Consider the following 23,247-nt stretch of genomic DNA (forward strand, 5'->3'; position numbering starts at 1 on the left):
GAAGGACATTTTCACAGATACAACAAATATAACCCACAAAATTGCCTCTTTGAAAAGTTTTACAGCCATGCGCCGTCCCTGCAGTGGCGTAGGGCGTATAGTGCAGTGCAGTGGCGTGTATATACATAGATATATACATATCTATATATATATATCCATGTGTTTTACAAAAAGTCATTTATTAATAACTTGGATGGGGTTGGGGTTTTTAATGTTTAATACTGTAATGTTTATGTATTTGTTTTATGTACTGTCTTAATAATGTGCCATAAGATAAATATTAATAATGAGAGAATTTTTTTTATATATAAACTATATAGCACTTTATGTATGTATATATATATATATATATATATATATATTTTTAAATAATTAATTAATTAAAAAAGTAATAATAATAATAATTATTATTATTATTATTATTATTATTATTATTATTATTATTATTATTATTATATAACACGTTATGTAAGTATACAAAATAAATATACCTATACATTTAAGATACATTTACATAAGAATCGATTGAGACAGACTAACCGACAGTTGTTAGTTAATAATATTATTGCAATAGTTGATCCCTGATTTTATTTGCCATTAATAAAAAAATTCCAAGGTTAAAAAAAAAAAATAATAATAATAATGTGTCATAAGCGTGGACCTTTGAAATATGTTCGTGATAATTAGCCCAAGTTAACACGGTAACTGATTACGCAATGCTATATTCTAGCATTAGATTTTAATACGCGAAAAACTACAATCTAGCACATTAATTGGCCAAACGTGCCCACGAAATCTTCAAATAAACAGTAAAAATAAAAGTTACCGAATTGTGGTATTCCCATTCATAATGAATTCAAGTCTTTTAACAAATTTAATCAGTGAGGCGTGTTGGAGAAAATTTCGTCGGTCTCATCTGCAGTTTGTATTTTCGCAATCTAATTAAAATTAGCTCCACTATTACATGTGGATCTAACAGCAGCCAGTTGGAGCTCATGTCTACCAATCAAAACCTTACTTGCAGAATCATGCCAGTGATTTGAAAATAATTTGAAAACATTCCGAATTATCCTGAGGGTTAATCTCGATTGAGATTCAAAACTTCTACTGGCGTCGTTTGAATCTCGACGGCGAGTAAATAAATCAGCACTGGAAATTTTACAGGACGGATTCTGACACTAATATCGAACGTTCGTAAAAATCCAAACACCTGCTGTCGGCAAATATATGTTCCTCCAACATGATCGTTTTTTACATACATGACAATGTCAAGATTAGTAAATTTCCAAGCTTTTAATCCTTCTGACGTTCAAAGTGACTCCATTTTGTTTGTTTTTAATGGCTGAATATCATCCTATAGGTATGACTATACCAAATAAAATCCCATAGGCGACCATGTTAACGTTTGTGTTTAAAAACACTATATGCAATATATCAACCAAACTATGACCCATAAATATCAGTACTACAACCCCTACCTCAAAGTATTAACTGCAGAAAATGGTACCTTTCGTGGCTCATTTTCGGTATAACCAGGTGTTTCTACACACCCCTAGTTTCGCACAAAATTTGAGTACTTTTTTTTACAGGTACCCATACATGTTCCAAGCACAAGGCTACTCGACATGGTGGTACTACATCAAATAAAATTGCATACATTTTTAGCCCAGATGAAACTAATTTTTTTTTGCAACCAACACACTCACATTTATAACCAATCACAGGATTTGTGGTGTTAACTTCTCTATCAAAAGTTCGGTGCACCTCGAACTTCGACCCAGCCGGAAATTAATTGGTATAGTGCTACCTATAGCCTAGTCTGTTCTAAAGATTGTTATTATTATTGTGTACATTCCACCTTTATTGGCGGTCCATTTTTTCTAGAGAAATTGTATGTTTTGACTTGCATCTTATATGAGTCACTTTGCATTAATGCTAAACATTAAATAAATTTATATAAATAACTGGAAAAAACAAACAAAAAATATATATATATAGTCATTCAGTAGTTGGACTATCACATAGTGAAAATATATAAGGATTGTCTGTAATTTCTATTACGTTCATCGGGGTATGAACAACAAAAATCATCCGCAAACTGTGTGATCGACATCACATCTGCGCCCCCCCCCCCCCTTACAGAACATTCTGGATCCGCCCCTTGCTGTTGCCACATAGGCTACTCTTGTACGATAGGCAGCAAGGTATATTTTATATACGCTTCCCACAGACAGGATAGCACAAACCCTGGCCTTTGTTGAACCAGTTATGGAACACTGGTCGATGCAAGTGGGTTATACCTAGTCAATGAGCCTTGCGGAGCACTCGCTCAGGGTTTGGCGTCGGTATCTGGATTAAAAGTACCATGCCTTGACTAGGATACGAACCCAGTACCTACCAGTCTGGAGACCGATGGCTTAACCACTGCGCCACCGAGACCGGTCGGATATAGGTGACAGGCAGTCACTAATATACACGCAGGCAGGCTAGGCAGGCATTTTCGTTATACTTATTGATATTATCCATGTAATGCATATGGGGGGGGGGGGGGGGGGTGTGGGGGTGGGGTGGTGTAGCAGAGGCTGTTGGGTGTAACCCATGTATTTTTCAAAAACTAAGTTTCAGTTACATTTTGAATTATACATGTTAATATTTGTTGTATTTGCATTATTGGTCTTTATATGCATGTATAGCAGAGGGGGGAGATGTTGGGGTGGGGTGGTGTAGCAGAGGCTGTTGGGTGTAACCCATGTATTTTTCAAAAACTAAGTTTCAGTTACATTTTGAATTATACATGATAATATTTGTTGTATTTGCATTATTGGTGTTTATATGCATTTATAGCAGAGGGGAGAGATGTTGGGGTGGGGTGGTGTAGCAGAGGATGTTGGGTGTAACCCATGTATTTTTCAAAAACTAAGTTTCAGTTACATTTTGATACATGTATTATACATGTTAATTTTTGTGTGTGCATTATTGGTGTTTATATGCATTTACAGCAATGGGGGGGTGTAGGGGATGGGGTGGTGTAGCATAGGCTGTTGGGTGTAACCCATGTATTTTTAAAAACTAAGTTTTCAGTTACATTTTGATACATGTATTATATATGTTAATATTTTTATTTGTATTATTGGTGTCTGATATCTATTTCTTTGTCCCATGAAAAACACATTTTTAGCTTTGTTCATATTTATGCGCGCGCGCGCGCACACACACACACACACACACACACACACACACACACACACATACACACACACACATACACACACACACACACACAGAGTTATAATATATAAAAATGTAATAAAAATGTGTGCTTTTAATTGTATATATTTTCACTATGTGATAGTCCAACTACTAATAAATGACCATATATATTTTAAAAAATCCAGTTATTTATATAAATTTATTTAATGTTTAGCATTAATGCAAAGTGACTCATATAAGATGCAAGTCAAACCATACAATTTCACTAGAAAAAATTGACCGCCAATAAAGGTAACACAGTAATAATAACAATCTTTAGAACAGACTGTAGGATGATATTCAGCCATTTAAAAAAAAAATGGAGTCACTTTGAACGTCAGAAGGATTAAAAGCTTGGACATTTACTAATCTTGACATTGTCAGGTATGTAAAAAACTATCATGTTGGAGGAACATATATTTGCCGACAACAGGTGTTTGGATTTTTACGAACGTTCGATATTAGTGTCAGAAACCGTCCTGTAAAATTTCCAGTGCTGATTTATTTACTCGCCGTCGAGATTCAAACGACGCCAGTAGAAGTTTTGAATCTCAATCGAGATTACCTGAGGGTATACAACATGTTTCGTGTGAATTACGAATGCCTTAAAACATGTTTTTCGTACCAGTCGAGCAAGTCACGTGACATTTTGTACACCCAAGCAAATTCTGTATTTTCCCACAAATCCAGTATTTTCCCGCAAATGAGACGGTGTACTTGTGGTATGCATTGGCTATTGACCAATCAAAATTCATGAAATTTATCTAAAAGGTAATAAATACATTTCAATAATGTTCCGGTTAAATACGTAATTGCTGACGGGTTACTTCCTGTAGAAAAAAACAAGTAGTGTCGGAAATAGAATAAAACTGATTTTCGTCAATTATGTCTTTCATATTAAACTGACAAGTAAATATGTTGTAAATATCTATTTAATGATACTCTACCTAATTTAGTATATACTTGTTTGGGCTCTCATTGATATACAAGGTGGTGTTTACTCTTGAAATTCAAAGAAAGATGTCAGTAAACAGGTGATTTGTGTACTTTATTGGAACAGTCTATAACAAATTGTGATCAATTGTGTCAATTTCATTTACCCTTAAACAAACTTTTAAGTTAAAACTGCAAGTTAACTGAGTATTTTGAATTGCAGCATAAATTATTAATCATGATCAGCATATTTAGTGAATATACATTCAATATGAGTACATTAGAACTTACAAAATCTTGCTGTATCATAGTTATATGTGAGCATCTGTTTGTGATAAAGATTCTCCAACAAAAATGTATTTTCTACTAGTAGATAAAAGTATTTTGTCAGAATCATTTATGGGTATATAGTTGAAGGTGTAGTCTTTAAATTTTAAAACAACATTTAATTTTGTTTTAATATTTGCAATTGCTGTCATTATGCAACTTGGAGATAGCACCTTTAATACATAGCGCCTTTAATATCGGTATAATAGATCACACACTCAGAATGGTTCTTGACAGTTTTGCTCAAAAGTTACTTAGAAATGTCTACACATATTTTGTTTTGGAAAGAGATAGGGGTAAACCGTCATCAGAGACGGTCACTCACATATTGCAACAGCAATGAAATTGACATAATCGACAAAAATCATTTTTATTCTATTTCCGACACTACATTTTTCTTCTTTTTTGTAGTGTGTGTATTAATGATTAATTTAAATTGCAATTGCATGTTCACCTAATTAAATGGCCGAAACAACAGGACCCATATTCACAAAAAAGTGTAAATTTACGTCTACGACCAGCACTTACGTGTGCCGTAGATTTACGTTTACGTGCAAGAAGCACCTTATTCTCAAAGATGGTCGTAAATATAAACGTAACTTAGTTGGACGTAAATCTACGATTTAACATTCTCACTGGAGTAATTAATAAAAACACATTAGAAACGATGGCTACCGGGTAAATAACAAATGCGCAAAACGCAATTTTGTTTGTCGTCTGCTAACAATAACATTGCGAACAGTGAACCATGGCATTTTGGTATTGGTGGGGATCCGCGTTTTGGTACGAACTTGAGGACATTTCTTAAAAAGGAAAAGATAACTCAGGAGAAATTGGTAAAGTCGAAAACATCCGTTCGATCACGAACAAAAATATGTTCAATCCGTGGGCGTTCGCCATAGCAAACTGCTTCATTTATTGGAAATGCTGCTAGTTTCCGTAAATAATAGTAAATAACGGCGATCGTGCTTGATTTATTATATGTACACAACTTACGTGCAGCGTTAGTTGCAACCGGAGGCACTCATATTTACGTCCAACTTTACACGTAACTTACGTTTTCGTTGTTTCGTGAATAGCTCTTCAGTCGTAGATTTACGTTTACGATATTTTGTGAATATGGGTCCAGGAGTGTAAAGGAATGTGTTTAGCGATACTGCATTGTGCAGAGATACGGCCCTGGACCCATATTCACAAAAAAGTGTAAATTTACGTCTACGACTAGCACTTACGTGTGCCGTAGATTTACGTTTACGTGCAAGAAGCACCTTATTCTCAAAGATGGTCGTAAATGTAAACGTAACTTAGTTGGACGTAAATCTACGATTTAACATTCTCACTGGAGTAATTAATAAAAACACATTAGAAACGATGGCTACCGGGTAAATAACAAATGCGCAAAACGCAATTTTGTTTGTCGTCTGCTAACAATAACATTGCGAACAGTGAACCATGGCATTTTGGTATTGGTGGGAATCCGCGTTTTGGTACGAACTTGAGGACATTTCTTAAAAAGGAAAAGATAACTCAGGAGAAATTGGCCAAGTCGAAAACATCCGTTCGATCACGAACAAAAATATGTTCAATCCGTGGGCGTTCGCCATAGCAAACTGCTTCATTTATTGGAAATGCTGCTAGTTTCCGTAAATAATAGTAAATAACGGCGATCGTGCTTGATTTATTATATGTACACAACTTACGTGCAGCGTTAGTTGCAACCGAGGCACTCTGAGTCTTATATTTACGTCCAACTTTACACGTAACTTAGTTTTCGTGGTTTCGTGAATAGCTCTTCAGTCGTAGATTTACGTTTACGTGTAAAACTAGGCTTACGATATTTTGTGAATATGGGTCCTGGTCATGTATTACGGTCTTGTCGTTCAGATTAAGTGCAGTTTCTCTTTTTCAGGATGAGTTCCATTCAAATTCCTGTAATAGATCTGAAAGAAGCTCAAAATGCCAGCCAGCGTTTAGGAGTTGCCCAGAAACTTGTGAAAGCATTGGAAACTGACGGTTTCCTTTTTCTTGACAACATGCCTGGTGTCGACCTGAACAAACTCTTAAAAAACACCGAATGGTTCTTTTCTATTCCAGAGACTGATAAGTCTCGACTGTTGAAGAAACAGTGGAACCCGCAAAATAGTAATCGCTATCGTGGCTATTTCCCACTTCAGCCGAATTGTGCATCTTACAAAGAAGGTTTTGAAATGGGCGCTGAAGATGTAGAATTTACAGACCCGGACATCCACCCTATCTTCAAGGAACCAAACGTCTGGCCGCAAGCGCTGAATAAGGGCGATCAGTTTAAGGCCGACATGATACAACTATTCTCAGCTATGCTGAAGACCGGAAGTGAGGTGCTGCGTCTGGTTGCTATGGGAAGCGGCCTGGACGAGATGCTTTTTGACAAGATGTTCATTCCGGACACTCTTTCCACGTTGAGGTTGTTGCATTATCCCAAACGACCTAACCATTTTGACATTGCTGCTGCCACTGCTGACGATGGGACAGTCTTGTCCTGTTCCGAACACACCGATTCCGGCTTCGTGACTCTGTTAGCGACGTTTGATTACCCAGGGCTTCAGATCAAGTCATCGGGCGGCCAGTGGTACGAAGTACCGCCGCGACCAGGCTCTCTGGTCGTCAACATCGGAGACATCTTGTCCCAGATGACCGGCGGGAGGCTAAAGGCGACACGCCACAGAGTTGTCGATCCAAAGATCAGTCGTTACTCTGTTCCGTTTTTCTTTGAACCTCGATACGGCGTTAACATTAACTACCGTCTAGGTGATTCTGAGACGAAAACCCCAGAGTCAGTTTGTGCATATGGTCATTTTGTGATTGACAAACTGATGCAATTTTCGGAGTATCAAAATACATTCAATGACATGTGATAAAATCGTTGATTTTCGGTAATATTGAAAACTACGTTGGATTTTTGGCACACGTAATATTCAACTAGTTTTCTGAACAACCTCAAAGGACACATTGTCACAATTACAGATGTAGGCCTACTAAGCGCCAGATCATTTCATTTCAATGCTGCCGGTGACAAAGTTTCACATGTACGAACTTTGAACCACACTCCAGCATTAACAAAAACGTTTGCTACCGGGCATTTTTAAAACTGAACCAAATAAAACATTATTTCATCGATCTGTTGACTGGCAGCCTTTTTATGGATATAATACCGGACAGTGATTATTGGGAGCAGTCATATGACAGTTTGACTCTTGTGTTATGAAACATTAATTCATACATTTACACCCAGTGTATTACTTCTGTGCTGGGGTATCGTTAACATTCACGCATTCTACCTTATACGGAAATACAGTTTTGACCACAACTTATGCACTTATGGTATTTTTAGCGCTAAGATTCGTAAACGTAGAATATCATATGAGCTTTATTTTCACAGTGCTAGGCTCACCAGATCCAAACCCAGTTTTAGATATAATCTGTTTCGGGGACTTTTAACAGTGGCGTAGGAATGTGCCAAAAAGGGTGGGGGCACACTTTTACAAAACAAAATATCTGAAAAAGTGGGGGTAACATGCCCCCCCCCCCCCCCCCCCCCCCCCACACACACACACTCTTCCTACGCCAGTGTTTAATCTAGAGCAATAGATGTTGTCATTATAGTTCGTTTTTCGTGAGTTAACTGTATGTTTGGAAGCTCGTACGATCACCTGCCAATTCTGGTTAACACCAATTACGTGTTTGATTTCAACTCAATTACAAATTATATTTGACACATGTAGATCATTATTTTAATTTAAGCTACTGTGTCAGTTTCGACATCACATCTTTCCACATTGAAAAGACCACGAACATGAATTACATATCTAATCATCTTTATCAGAAACACTAAGCCAAGATATTACATGTACCCTACTACAATATAAATTTAAATTAATTTTACTCATCAAACCTAAACAATTCGAAAGTGGAGAGCACCCCTGCATGTGCACGTTATCGTGTAACCCTGGAATTGTTCCAAGAGTTTCCAGCTGTGTGAACTAGTGGGCGTGACCCAATAACGTCGAAACTTGTTCTGTTATATGCAGACGACAGTGTTATTAGCGGAAAATTAATTAGATTTGCAAAATTATCTGGATGCATTGTATGAATATGGTATAAAATGGAGGTTACGTATAAATATTGAAAAAACTAAAGTTATGGTATTTCGTAAAGGTGGTAGACTATCAAACGATTTAATTTAAATACGGAAATTATCCAACAGAAATAGTACGCAGACTTTCATATTTAGGTGTTGTACAGGTGGACCATTTACCGATTTGTAAAATATTCACGTGGGACAAGCTCAAAAAGGAATGTACCAAATGCAAAAGTATTTAAAACAATTTGTGACGTTAAAACCTCATGTATGCGATGTATTTGATAAATTACATTCTATTCTGAGCTACGGCTGCGATGTTGGGATTTACAGGCCCGGAGCCAGGATTTTTTTTTTTTTTTTGGAGGGGTGGGGGGGGGGGGGTGGGAGTGGATTGGAGGGGAGGGGGGTTGTTTAGTATTATGGTGAGGCACGAAGAGCCCGAGTTGCTTTGGGGGGTCCGGGGGCATATTGAAAAATAAAAGCCACCGGTAGAAAGAATGCATTTGAACTTTTGTAGCAGTTACTTAAGTATATGACGAATTAGGTAGATTTCCTTTTATTGTGCACAGACATTTATATAATTATTAAGTTTTTGTTGAAAATTATAAAAGGTGAAAATTACAAAAATATGTTATATGATGGTATATATGGTATGGTATTGTTCCCCATTAAAAATAACTGGGCTGTAGGCCGGTGTGTAGAGAATGAAATGATGTTTTTGTCATTATAAAAGCAAAGATTAAAAGATATCTTTATATAGGGCTGGCGCTAGTGATTAGACCTTTCTTCAAGAGCATCACTATACCAACATATATCAAATATTTTTTCTTATAAATCATATTTAGACAGCATTTCTGTTAGAAAATATAAAACTGCTTTAACGAGACTGCGCATTGCAGCTTAGATAATTAATTGAAACGGGAAGATGAGCAAAACCTAACCCAATTGCATTGAAAAATTGCAAATGTGTCATTTGTAATTTAATAGAAGATGAACTCCCATTTCATTTTTGCTTGTCCTATGTACATAGCTATCAGACATTACATACCAAACTATTACAAAAGGAACCCTAGTATGTTCAAATTTATAAACTGTTAAATAACAATGAAAGAATAGTAAGACTTAGCTTTGTATTATTTTAAAGCCTTTGGACAAATAAACAATTTTGTATAATCAAGTATTCCCTGCATGTGAAATTATGAATATACAAGTAGAAAGTTTGTTATATATATTATGTGTATCAATAATTTTGTATTTATTTCATAAACATGTTAATAATCATGTGTGCCATTCTCTGTATATATGTATACATTACGTACTAAAGGGCAATTAGGCCTAATGCTAATAAAGTTATTATTTTATTATGGGGCAACAGACAAATATCAACGGCAATAGGGTAAAAAAACACAAAAAAGGAATGCAAGAGCTACGCGAAAACGCACTTTTCCCATTTCGTCTAAAAAAACCCACAAAAGCATTATGTTCAGTACTGTTGACGACACAAGGTTCATTTGCATGTTTTCATGGTTTCAAGTTTATGACGTGTGCCTTATATTATAAGCTATAACCAGTTTAGATTTGTTAGCATTGAATGCAATTTTTGGCAGTTCCAGGGGTTGCAAAAAAAAATTCTTCAGGGGCCATTGAGCGGCCCCTGGACCCCGGACGCAGTAAGCTTTTTTTGTTCCAGACCCTCTCACATTCCTGAAAAAAGAAAAGACCCCCCCCCCCTCCCCTACTCTACACATATTTAAAATGCCCTTTTTAATAACTTTTTTTTTTTTTTTTAAAATCATCATCCATAAATTGTCAATGGTCAACATTAAATTACAATGAAAACGAATCTTAGTATCTTTATATCAAAATGTTCTGGGAAGCATGACCACCACACATCTCCACCACACAACCCTCACTCCCTTTGGGAACTTGGCTCATTTGCCTCCCGACAAACTTCGTCTCCCTTTAGAATTTTGCGACACTACCATTTTCACAAAATCCTGTCTTTTAACTTTGTTTTAATTCCACTCCACCAATGAAAACTACAATGAGGAAATACCTCTCCATTGGGAACAACCAGAGGACAAAATAACAAAGAAGAGCATAACAGAAATAGGATGTTTAATTTAGTCCAGTAACAGAAGATCAAAACTTAGATCTTGTTGAATGCCACGATATCCACTGACTGAACGAAGTCCTCAAATGCAGTGATGCTTTCTTCCAAGAAATCTGTACCAACCTGTAGAAACAAAAAACACATTAATGGATTCCATAAATACTCAACATGTTTGCTTATATTTATTGAGTCTATGTTTATTTATCTTACGAAAGCTAATTTTGCAAACTAACAAACTTATATACTGGGTTTTTATTGAAACAAAAATGTTGCTCAAAACAATAAGTAAAACATAGCATGGCTTCTCTGCCCATTAACAGATCTATGATGTGAGCAAGTGAAACGAGTCGCATGGTTCGTCATTTGTATGGGTTCGAGTGTGGAGAACAAAAAATCCAAACGATTAAAAGACATGCAGTGATTAGGACAATTGAGTTGTGTAGTGTAGTTAGCCAAGTGTTATGGAGTTTTAAAAGGAAGGGACCAGCCTTCTTTTTATTCCCTAATGAGTTGTATCTCAGAACAAAATGGACAGGACCGACCAACCGCACATCACATGAGCACTTTACCACTGGACTATTTCCCTCCCCACGATGAAAACCCCTCAAACAAAATGGTTGCCTCAAGTTATCGGGAATAATCATGAGGTGTTTTTTTTGATAGCTACATGTGTATTCTAAAATAACCCATTTTTCATTTCTTAAACGGTCCGTATGTATTGGTGGACCGGGTATGTATCTGTTCTACACACAAGGTTCATATTTGACCAGACTATTCCTTCAACAGTGGTCAAAATTTATCCAAACATTTAGAAAAACGTTTGTTTTGTTTAATGACACCAGTAGAGCACATTGATTTATTAATCATTGGCTATTGGATGTCAAACATTTGGTAATTCTGACATATAGTCTTAGAGAGGAAACCTGCTACATTTTACCATTAGTAGCAAGGAATCTTTTATATGCATCATCCCATAGACAGGCCTTTAATATACCAGTCATGGTGCACTGGCTGGAACAAGAAAAAACCCAATGGGCCCACTTGACTGGGATCGATCCCAAACCGACCGTGCATCAAGCAAGCACTTTACCACTGGACTAGGTCCTGTCCCATCTCACGACAAACAAGAAACAAAATAGCTGCCCCCAGTTATCAGGAATAATCATGGCGGGTTTATTTTACCAATTCTAAAATTACCCATTTTTCATTTCTTAAACTGTCAGTATGTGTTGGTAGACCAGGTATGCATCTTTTCAACATTTAAGGCTCATATTTGACCTGACTGTTTCTTTACCATTGATCAACATTTATCCAAACATTTAAAAATCTATTTTGTTGAGTATATAAAAATCAAATAAAAAGAGAGCTTTGATTTACGTTCATCTTATTATAAAGAATAACACTGGACTGGTATAGGAAAGGATCATCACTAAATAACACCTCCAAGGTCATATGATCTCACCTTGTCATCTTCCACGACACAGGTTATCTGCAGTTTGTTAATACCATAGCCCACTGGGACAAGTTTCGCTGTAATAAAACAAAATTACAATTACTTTATTTTGGTTTCATAGATTAAGCTTTTCTTCAAGAAGTTTGTTTTGTTTAACGATACCACTGGAGCATAATTACTATTAGATGTCATAAATTTGGTAATTCTTTCTCCTAGACATCAGAGGAAACCTGCCACATTTTTTGCTAATGCAGCAAGGGATCTTTTATATGCACTTTCCCACAGACAGTAAAGCACATACCATGGTTTTTATTCCAGTTGTGGTGGATTGGTTGGAATGATAAAAAACCCAATCAGCTGAATGGATCCACCGAGGTGGTTCGATCCTTCGACTCAAGCAACCGCTCAATCAACTGAGCTAAATCCCGACCCACCCACCCTTCAAGAACATCCCTTCATTTGTCAACAACATAATCAAGAAAGAAAGAAGTGTTTTATTTAACGACGCACTCAACACATTTTATTTACGGTTATATGGCGTCAGACATATGGTTAAGGACCACACAGATTTTTTTAGAGGAAACCCGCTGTCGCCACATAGGCTACTCTTTTTACGACAGGCAGCAAGGGATCTTTTATTTGCACTTCCCACAAGCAGGATAGCACAAATCATGGCCTTTGTTGAACCAGTTATGGATCACTGGTCGGTGCAAGTTGTTTACACCTACCCACTGAGCCTCACTCAGGGTTTGGAGTCGGTATCTGGATTAAAAATTCCATGCCTCGACTGGGATCCGAACCCAGTACCTACCAGCCTGTAGACTGATGGCCTGCCACCGAGGCCGGTACAACATAATCAAACCAGTGGTTTAAAAATATATGAAAATCTTTCAGAACTAAAGGGACACCACTCTTGTTCTATTTAATTAAATATTTGACATTGAAGCCTTTAACATTTTGGGTAAAGGTTCTTTAAATGTATGAAATAGTCATATTAAAGTATGTAAGAAAAAAAAAGAGCTGAAGTTGGGAAAAGATGTAAAAAATTACTTCCCTGAATACACTGTGTTTCAAGGATTACTTAAAATAATCTTTTGTCTTCAAACATGGAACATATCGTTGACACCATTAAAGTTAAGCACACTGATTAATTCATCATCGGTTCTATTGAATGTCAAACATTTAATAATTGTGACACAAGATTTAAAGACACAACCACAACATTTTTCAATTAGTAGCAAGGGATATTTTCTATGAACTTTCCCACAGACAGGAGAGTTCGTATCACGATCTTTGAAATGATCCGTGCTGCCTGAATAGCAACCACTGTTTAGTGTAGCTAATAGCTATGATATTTTTAATTTGCCATGCAAATCATGACGTGATACTCCAGAAAATGTTACATAATTTGAAACGAGAAAAGCCCAAACAGTTGAATGATCCATCGAGGTGGTTCGATCCTGTAAGGCAAGCACATTGATTAATTAATCATGTCAAACAGTTGGTAATTCTGATACATAAAAAAAAAAAGAAGAAAGAAATGTTTTATTTAACGATGCACTCAACACATTTTATTTACGGTTATATGGTTCAGGACCACACAGATTTTGAGAGGAAACCTGCTGTCGCCACTACATGGGCTACTCTTTCCGATTAGCAGCAAAGGGATCTTTTATTTGCGCTTCCCACAGGCAGGATAGCACAAACCATGACCTTTGTTGAACCAGTTATAGATCACTGGTCGGTGCAAGTGGTTTACACCTACCCATTGAGCCTTGCGTAGCACTCACTCAGGGTTTGGAGTCGGTATCTGGATTAAAAATCCCATGCCTCGACTGGGATCCGAACCCAGTACCTACCAGCCTGTAGACCGATGGCCTAACCACAACGCCACCGAGGCCGGTTTCTGATACATAGTCATTAGAGCAAACCCACTACATTTTCCCTAATGCAGCAAGGGATCTTTTATATGCACTTTCCAGAAGACAGGAAAGCACATATCACACCCTTGGACCAGTTGTGATGGTTGCAACTTGAAAAACCCAAACAGGTACTTACAGGCCCCCCACAGCAGACCGTCTGTTGCAACTGACACTAACAAGTTAAGAACTACTTACAGGCCCCCCACAGCAGACCGTCTGTTGCAACTGACACTAACAAGTTAAGAACTACTTACAGGCCCCTCACAGCAGACCGTCTGTTGCAACTGACACTAACAAGTTAAGAACTACTTACAGGCCCCTCACAGCAGACCGTCTGTTGCAACTGACACTAACTAACAAGTTAAGAACTACTTACAGGCCCTCACAGCAGACTGTCTGTTGCAACTGACACTAACAAGTTAAGAACTACTTACAGGCCCCTCACAGCAGACCGTCTGTTGCAAATGACACTAACAAGTTAAGAACTACTTACAGGCCCCCCACAGCAGACCGTCTGTTACAAATGACACTAACTAACAAGTTAAGAACTACTTACAGGCCCCCCACAGCAGACCGTCCGTAGCGACTGTCCTCACGAGCTCTTCTACTTTCTTCATGTCAGTCTCGTCATCCCACGGCTTCACCTCCAGAATGATGTTACTCTTCGCTATCAGTGCAGTTTCTGTCACAAAACAAAAACAAATGAAGAGCTCAGATGCAAAAACCGATAAACCCATTTTAGTAATTTTCTGCAAAAGCGTTTTTTTCTGTTCTGTCTACAATATGTGATCTTAAATTAAAATAAGTAAAGTAAGGACAGAATTTCAAAAAACGAGTATGAAAATCAGAACATAATGCCTTGAACTGAGTAATGATACTAGAAGTTGGTTTTTGGATAAAATGGCATTTATCAGTTTTTGCACCTGAACTCGTCAAAAACACACCTATACTCAACACATTTTCAACATGCACAGGACTCGCCCTGCTCATTACCAAATTAGCCAATTGCAAATTTTTATACAAAGTGGCTGTAACATTTATTCTTTGGCTTATAAAATATTTCATGATTTAACCATATTTTAATAATTTTCAAGAAAATACTCTACATATGTGAAAACTGGCTCAATCAAAATTCATTCCATGCATGTATACATTCCCTGCATGTATACACAAATCCAACTGACAGAATTTCTTGCACTTCTCCAGCCCTGGTAATTAACCAATGCCATGGAGATTGCAGCGATGTTTTCAATGTTCTGCAGCAATGAAGGAAGAAAATGGTTTATTTAATGACGCACTCAACACATTTTATTTACGGTTACATGGCGTTGGACATATGGTTAAGGACCACGCAGATAGTGAGGGAGGAAACCCACTGTTGCTACTTCACAGGCTACTCTTTTTGATTAGCAGCAAGGGATCTTTTATATGCACCATCCCATAGATAGGATAGAACATACCACGGCCATTGATGTACGAGTCGTGGTGCACTGGCTGGAGTGAGAAATAGCCCAATGGGCTGCGCATCAAGAGAGCACTTTAGCACTGGCCTACGTCTTACCCCGCTGCAGCAATGAAATCACACTATAAGGTTTGTGAATTCAAACCAAGTTGACTGACCTAAATGCACATTTTGAGAATCAATTGGATACATCAACAAACAGATAACAGTATCTTTCCAACCAGATTTAGTGTTTTCCCTAGAAATTTGGCAAGGCATGGTAGACAATACTTTGGGGACAATTTTGACCATTTTCAGGGCACTTTTTTTGCATTAAAGACAAAAACAATAATTGAAATAAACATAAATGTAATTAATATTCTTGCTTTAATAAATGAATGGCAAAATATATAACAGAGATATTTTTATTAATTAATAATACATTTTTTTGTGTTTTATCAAGGCAATTTTAGAATTAATGATTGAAAAAGGCTTTTTTTAATCTCAGTGAAGCATTAAACTGATTAAGGCAAGATGGTGCTGCACCATGCTAAAACAAGCTAGCGAAAACACTAAGATTGATGAACTGATTTCATGAATATCACTCGAGCCCCGTATCACTTACTCTTTGCCTTCTTAGCTACGTATTCTGCCGCTCTCTGTTTTCTAAGAGCTTCTGCCTCCTCGTCATCTTCATCATCATCATCATCACCAAACAGATCAAAGTCATCATCTGGATCGGCCTTACTACCTGCATCTCCAGATGCCTGGCCATAAGCAGCAATATCTTTTTTCTCACCAGTAAATCTGCAGAAGAAACAGTAGCAAAAATCATGTACTGATTTCACCTTAACTTGAAAATTTATATGATCATCAAAGCTGAAGAAGATTTTTAAAAACCCTAATATATTGGGACATCTTTATGGGAAAATCAAGGATAGGGCTAGCTCTGGATGATAAGATAATTTTTTACAAACGAAAAATCATTACATGAAATTATTTTGCCAAATTAAAATAAGTCATCAACTGTAAAATCTTCAAAGAGTGTTTACAGCAACTCCTGAAAGTTAAAAAGTAAAAGGTGCTAGTCATTAAGACCATCAAATCACAAACTAACCCCCCCCCCCCTCCCACACACACACACCCAAAAAATAATTTAACATCTCTCTTATGGTCAAGGTTTATAAACCACCATGAAAGTCAAACTTGATCTGTAACAGAACATGACAAAGCTGTTCACAAAATTTCACCTCGCTATCTTGAGGCATTATGAAAAAAGAACAGGAAAACACTAGGATGGACAGGACAGCAATAAAAGCTGCTAACAAGCACATGTAATATACTTACTTGGCCTTTTCACTGCCATATGAATTGATGTGATTCCACCAGCGTAGAGCATGGGGTAGGGATGAGGGTGGGGCTCCTGTTAGAGCTGAAAATATTACAGCATCTGCCTGGGTGGGCTCATAACTGCAAAACAGATGAAAATACATATTGAAACAAATAAAACCAAAACTGACAGAATTAAAATACAATTGTTATTCGACTAGTACAAACACCAGTGAACATTTTGTTCAGTATTGCATCGTAATTATTTGCTATGCAATTTTCAGAGATCTCTACATAATTTGAAAACATTAAACAGCAGAACTTTGCTAATCAATTTTCAATTAACTAGAAATGTTGCAAATTTGCTTCGGCACTGGGAAGAGGGGCAGATATCCATCCGTTACCTATCCCCAAGAGCTCACACGAGAAATAATTTAGTTTGAACCAACTTTCACATATGTACAGCATTTCCTTGTGAATTATTCACAAGTGAAGACACTCAAGCTAGTTACAGACCAAACATTCGGTGTTCCTTTCATTTCAACTCATTTTCGTGCCTATTTCCAATTAAGGTTCAAGCACACTGTCCTGGGTAACACCTTACAGGGCATAAAATTTGATTTTATCAGACAAACGATATGTCCTTCGTGTGGTTTTAGTTTTTGCACGATTGATTTTCTCCATTGGTTCAGATACAAATGAAAAGATTAACCGGCAACGGTAATCAAATGAGAATCTAAGATGAGCGATTTTCGTAGCTTTTCTCCAAATTCTTATCATAAATACTAAATTATTATTATTATTTGGTATGCTGGGACTAACTTGAAAGCTGCCATTTACATTTCTGAACACTACCCCATCGGTTCTGTTACAGGGGAGTACTTGTTGGCACCAAACAATAGTCTGAACAAAACAGGGAATTCCCGGAAGCTTTGAGCTTCCGGGTCTGAATGGAAAGACCCGATGTTCTGCGAATCCTCGATCGATCCAATCGATGCTGCAACTCAGTGTTTCATCATGTTCTAATTTCCACTTCGTTATTTTAAAGTCCCTTATTAAACGTACTATTTTCTTTGCTGTGTATGTCATATTTTAATAAATTGATTTAGCAAGGGTTGTACTTGTTTTCATTACAATACATGTTTCTGAATTAATGCATATATTTCAACGTAACTACACAGGTGTCAAAAAGTAAATAAATATACAGAACTTCACATACGTTTTTTTCGCTTCCTATTTATTGCACAAGTTTATTGTAGTTATATTAGCCAAAACACGTCAGTTTACATTTTCTGACGAGCGATTCTAGTTTTTGCACGAACGATCTGTCATTCGTGTCGATATTGGTTTTGCATAACTGACAGACGAACAACAAAATCATTCGTGCCAAATTTTATGCCCTGACCTTAGCTATCTGGGCTGTGTCCAGGACAGTCAGTCACAGTGGTAACAGGTCGTTTCGCCCTTATTACTAGTTCACCCGAGTCGTTTTGAGTAGTCAATTTATACCCCTAACAGTCGTTTTCACCCCATGTTTCGATTCGCCCTAATTTTTATGTTGATAATAAAGTACATTTATTAATTGATTTGTCCTATATCCATTGATTTTTAGATGTCACACATTGTGATCTATATTGCTTGTTTATATTTATAGATAAAACAAATATTAATGTATAATAAATATATTTATTGGGGGGGGGGGGGGGGGGGGGGCAAAAAACGACTGTATGAATGAGATTTAGGGCAAACCAACCCTGGGTGAATAGGACTAAGGGTGAAACAACACCGAGTTCAACATGGTTTTAGGGCGAAACAACCCAGATTCGTCACAGTGGGTGGCTAGTTCCAAGGAATGCCAGACAACTCGGCCCGGAGGACAACTCGGCCCGGAGGACAACTCGGCCCGGAGGACAACTCGGCCCACGTCGAGACAGCTCGGCCCAGAGTTCTGAGACAACCCGGCCCACCGTGAGACAACTCGGCCCGGAGTCCAGAGACAATCTTGTCTATTGTTGAACAATATTGTTGAACAAGTGTTGTTTTTTAAATTAAAGTATTCTCACAGAAATAAATGAATTAGTTTTTTGTTAAATTGATAAATTGCTGATCCATTTATCTTTGAAGATAGTTTCCGCTGTTCGAATAATTTGTTTTTGTTCTACAGTCGGTGACCTAAACATTGGAGATGATCCCAGAAAAAAAACATGCAAAAGTTATTTATCGTTGTAACAACACTGACTTTTATCTTTTGTTGGACGTTTTATTTCTATGTTCTTTTGGTGATTGGTGTTTTATTTCTTTATTATAACTATTTATGTATATGTGTTCTGTTTGTTTTTTTGCGTACGTATTTAATGTAATAAATGTGGGAATTTGGCAAATGATGTCTTTTGCGTTATTTCTATATTACAATACTTCTAGAAACCCATCCGACACTACGATATGCGCCTACGACATACACAATTGTCATTCTTAATGTAGACCATATAGTTAGCGGTATCCATCAGTATAATGCATTATTATTACTATAGGAGAAGCCACGGTGACGTCACATGTTTTGATCACGTGGTACCGCGTGAGCGCTGGTAGGCAAGAAACCAGTTGACATTAGTAGTAATGAACAATCGAATGTTTTTCCGTCAATTAAATCAGTGTAGACTAGTTTTGATGAATGGTATTTTGTAATGGTAATTTCATACGTTGTTGTTAGATGCACAAGTCACTGTAGTAAGGATTATGAAATTAGTTTCATCAAATACAGTGGAAGCGAAACGTTGAACAGTTAAAGCTGACAATCAACTTTGCCCATCCAACAACGGAGATCGTCATTTTATACAAGGTTTGTTGTATGTTATTCATTCGTAATACTAATACACGTCAGTATTTATTGAAATGAAAATTGAAAAGATAATAAAATAAAAAATAATAATAATAAAAGCCCCCACCAAACTGACATGGAAACAAAGATACCCTGTGAACAGTAGGCCTACCCAGTCAATCGACAAACAACGTTTTATGTAACTTTTTGTTTGTATTGACAGATCCATTATAGTGAGTAAAACAAAAATCTGAATATATTTTATATTGTATTATGCCATAAAATATGTAGGTGGCTGGAGTATTTATATTTTAAATTAAATAACAGGGAGCTGTGTGTGTGTGCGTGTGTGTGTGTGCAATCAAGCATATATATTGTTTCATATGAAAATGGTTCTGAAATATTTCCATTTATTAATTATATTATATGTTAATTATAATGTTTTACTTTTTTTATTGAAGAAGTGATCCACAGGTGTATTTGTAATGTGTAAGTTGATTTTTTAATAATAAAATAAAAGGTATAAACATTTCAGGGTGGGATATCAGATGTATTAAATCATTTGTTTGGGATTAAAAATAAATAAATACTAATAATAAAACTGGATATTGATCCACAAGTTGGTGATAGCCACCATATTTTATTAAAAACATAAATTATGTTACATGCATTTATTATATAAGTTATCTGAATTTGTTTGCAGCAAATAAAGAAAGAAATGGGGAGCTGATTGTATTTATAAGTATTATTGTCATCAGTGACAGATGTCAATATGTCTTCACAAATACATTTATGTGTATTCAAATATTTCAATAATATTCAATATACACAATATAAAACTTTCATACTTATATATCATAGAAATTTACCAGTTCTTATTTTTTTCTAGGTATCAGTGATCCCTGTTTATGGACAAAAAGAGAACCGGCAACTCTTGGATGAAAAATGGGCCTTCCACGATGAATTAAGGGCGTTTAAGTTTAGGGTGAATTAAGGGATGCTAAGGAGAACACTGGTATCAGATTCAGCGATTCTTTTCTACAGTATCTCATGTTTCTGTGCATAAGAAGGATACCAGAACCTTTTTCACTGACTTTCCAAACTACCATGTGCAATATTATTGGGGCTATTCAGTATGTGATGATGACATTGATAATTAACACTTGGATTTAATCTTTTTTTTACCAGGATCTCTATTTTCTAATAAAAACAGACTTTACAAAATCAATAAAATTATATCGAGAAACAATAGACAACACATATTTATTATTTTCTTTTTCTATTATCATTATAAACCAATGATCAAATGATATTTGCATTGTGTTAATGTGTGTCTTACATTAAAACATTGTATTGTTACCATTTACAGTAATTTGTTGTTTTAACTGGTTTATTAATCAGGTTGAAAGTGATAGCCTTTGAAACTGTGCCTCTTGTCAAAGGTAACTGACACTGTTTTAGATTTGAAAGGAAGGAATCTTTTATTTAACAATGCTCTCAAGTCATTTTAATTACGGATATATAGAGTCGGACATGTTTAGGGATCACACAGAATATTAGGGAGGAAACCTGCTGCTGTCACACAATGGATTACTCTTTCCGATTAACAATAAGGGATCTTTTATATGCATCAGCCCACAGACAGGATAATAAATAGTGTAGCCTTTGTTACACCAGTTGTAGAGCACTGGCTGGAATGAGAAATAGCCCTATAGGACCACCAACAGGCATCAATCCTAGATCGACTGCGTATTAAACTATGTCCTGGCCTGCATGGGATTAGCCGATTAAAATATTAATGGCAATTTTTATGTATATATATATAAAAAAATAATGCTACAAAATGTTCTGAAGATGGAACCACAAAGGTGAGGGACCAAGTAAATTTGAGATGTATCCGGTTTAAAAGGCTAAGTTCTGTACTAATATTTAAAAAGGGACGCTGTAGCTAGAGAGCAATGTATGTGTGGTCATGGAACATGTATGGAAACTAAATTTAGGTTCCTCCATTTTAATACAATGTGTTAATATGTATCCGATATCAGCAAGTTTAAGGAATAAAAAAGGACTTGATAAAATTAATAGTTTTAAAGTTTTTGTAAAGTTTTCTAATAAGATACTTGCTTAAATTTATTGTTGATGAAAAGCCTTACAAATGAACCAGTAGACAAGTCTGATGTGTTATATATATATAACTACTGTCTATATATTGTCTACTGGTTGTTCATTTGTAACAAATGTTCATATATATATATATATATGTATATGTGTGTGTGTGTGTATGTGTATCTATATGTACATGTATATGTATATGTATATGTATATATACATATATGCATATATATATATATATATATATATATATATATATATATATATATATATATATATATATATATATATATATATATATATATGGGTTATTTAAAATTGTTTAAAGAAATAATTTCCTTTAACAAAGTGTAGGCCAATTATTTCTTTTAAACAGTTTTAAATAAAAAATATAGGCCTACTCGTTTTATTTAATTATTTTTATTTGTGTGCGCGCGCTCGTTTGTAATGCTTTACTTGAAATATGGACCAGACGCTTTAAAAATACATGGACTAAAAATATTTATTCAGGTGAAAAGAAAAAGAAAAAAAAGGAAGTTTGCTATAGTTTTGAACTCGGTCAATCGTAAAATTTTATGGGTGGAAAGAGTACATATATCTCCTCCATACAGGAGCTATGTAGAATAGCGTTCCCGTGCTACAAGCGGTAATTTAAGCACGTGTTGGCCATTCTTTGCTATTCACGCTACGCTAGTTCGCTTTGTTACTAATGGCCATTATGATAGACTTCTGCCTACCAGATGCGCGCGCATGCTGATACGTGACGTCACTTCCCTAAACACATGGCTTCTCCTATAGTACAATACTTCGACACTACGACATGGCCAACTATCATACTTAACACGCATATAATGTGTCACAGTATGCCCCGTCTATCAGTCTAATAACTCAGCCCCGTGGCCGAGATGTCTGGGCCGAGTTGTCTGGTCCCCGTTCCAAGTAGTTCATAAAAATAAACTCGAATGTAAATGCACATTTACATTCGAGTTTATTTTTATGAACTATGTTCTAAGTAGTTCACTAGTTGTTAGTGAGAGAGAGAAGAGTGTAGGTCTTGCACCTAGTGACCTACCCACCAAGTTGTTAAAAATTGCTCTGGGTGGGAACTGGTACCGGCTGCAAATCCAGTACCTACAAGCCTTATTGTGTGTGTGTGGGGCGGGGGGGTTAAATTATAATATGGGGACTCAGTCTGTAATGCATATATTTCAACATCCTCAACAATAACTGAATACATTATACAGCTCGCTATATTAACAATAATGTCTGATACCCTTCAATATAGCTGCGGTCTGCAAGAAAACTATTTAGAGCGTCTTGGCCAGATTTAGTTTTTAGGTCTCCAAATCCCATTTTGTTGTTTAAAATGTACTTTATTCTACAGTCGAGAAAAACGTGCTCTTTCGTGGCCGCACCGGAAGTCAAAAGAT

General features: G+C 36.3%; 2 protein-coding genes across 3 annotated transcripts; one reads left to right on the plus strand and one right to left on the minus strand.

The window, feature by feature from the left end:
- Nucleotides 1-5,400: 5,400 nt before the first annotated feature.
- Nucleotides 5,401-7,855, plus strand: LOC121380842 (2-oxoglutarate-dependent dioxygenase citB-like). 2 transcript variants are annotated; one of them, XM_041509829.1, is made up of 2 exons: nucleotides 5,401-5,458; nucleotides 6,419-7,855. In XM_041509829.1, the coding sequence occupies exon 2, from the start codon at nucleotides 6,420-6,422 to the stop codon at nucleotides 7,401-7,403; it is 984 nt and encodes a 327-aa protein (XP_041365763.1). In that variant the 5' UTR covers nucleotides 5,401-5,458; nucleotide 6,419; the 3' UTR covers nucleotides 7,404-7,855. The 2 variants fall into 2 exon arrangements, with proteins under 2 accessions (XP_041365763.1, XP_041365764.1); XM_041509830.1 differs by having other exon boundaries at nucleotides 5,409-5,448.
- Nucleotides 7,856-10,730: 2,875 nt separating this feature from the next.
- On the minus strand, nucleotides 10,731-23,247 carry LOC121380843 (elongation factor 1-beta-like). The gene is made up of 6 exons (XM_041509831.1): nucleotides 23,091-23,247; nucleotides 16,906-17,028; nucleotides 16,184-16,365; nucleotides 14,674-14,799; nucleotides 12,205-12,272; nucleotides 10,731-10,865 (listed from the first exon to the last, which is right to left on the minus strand). Exons 1-6 carry the CDS (start codon nucleotides 23,168-23,170, stop codon nucleotides 10,779-10,781), a joined length of 666 nt encoding a protein of 221 aa, XP_041365765.1. The 5' UTR covers nucleotides 23,171-23,247; the 3' UTR covers nucleotides 10,731-10,778.

This window comes from Gigantopelta aegis, chromosome 9, assembly GCF_016097555.1.
Source record: "Gigantopelta aegis isolate Gae_Host chromosome 9, Gae_host_genome, whole genome shotgun sequence".
Classification (NCBI taxonomy): Eukaryota; Metazoa; Mollusca; class Gastropoda; order Neomphalida; family Peltospiridae; genus Gigantopelta; species Gigantopelta aegis.

Coding starts and splice junctions, on each gene's coding strand:
- LOC121380843 (XM_041509831.1), bottom strand. CDS start 23,170: ATGGGATTTGGAGACCTAAAAACTAAATCTGGCCAAGACGCTCTAAAT. Junction 16,366..16,905: donor TATGGCAGTGAAAAGGCCAA/GTAAGTATATTA, acceptor TTTCTTCTGCAG/ATTTACTGGTGAGAAAAAAG. Junction 14,800..16,183: donor CGTAGCTAAGAAGGCAAAGA/GTAAGTGATACG, acceptor GTTTTGTGACAG/AAACTGCACTGATAGCGAAG.
- LOC121380842 (XM_041509829.1), top strand. CDS start 6,420: ATGAGTTCCATTCAAATTCCTGTAATAGATCTGAAAGAAGCTCAAAAT.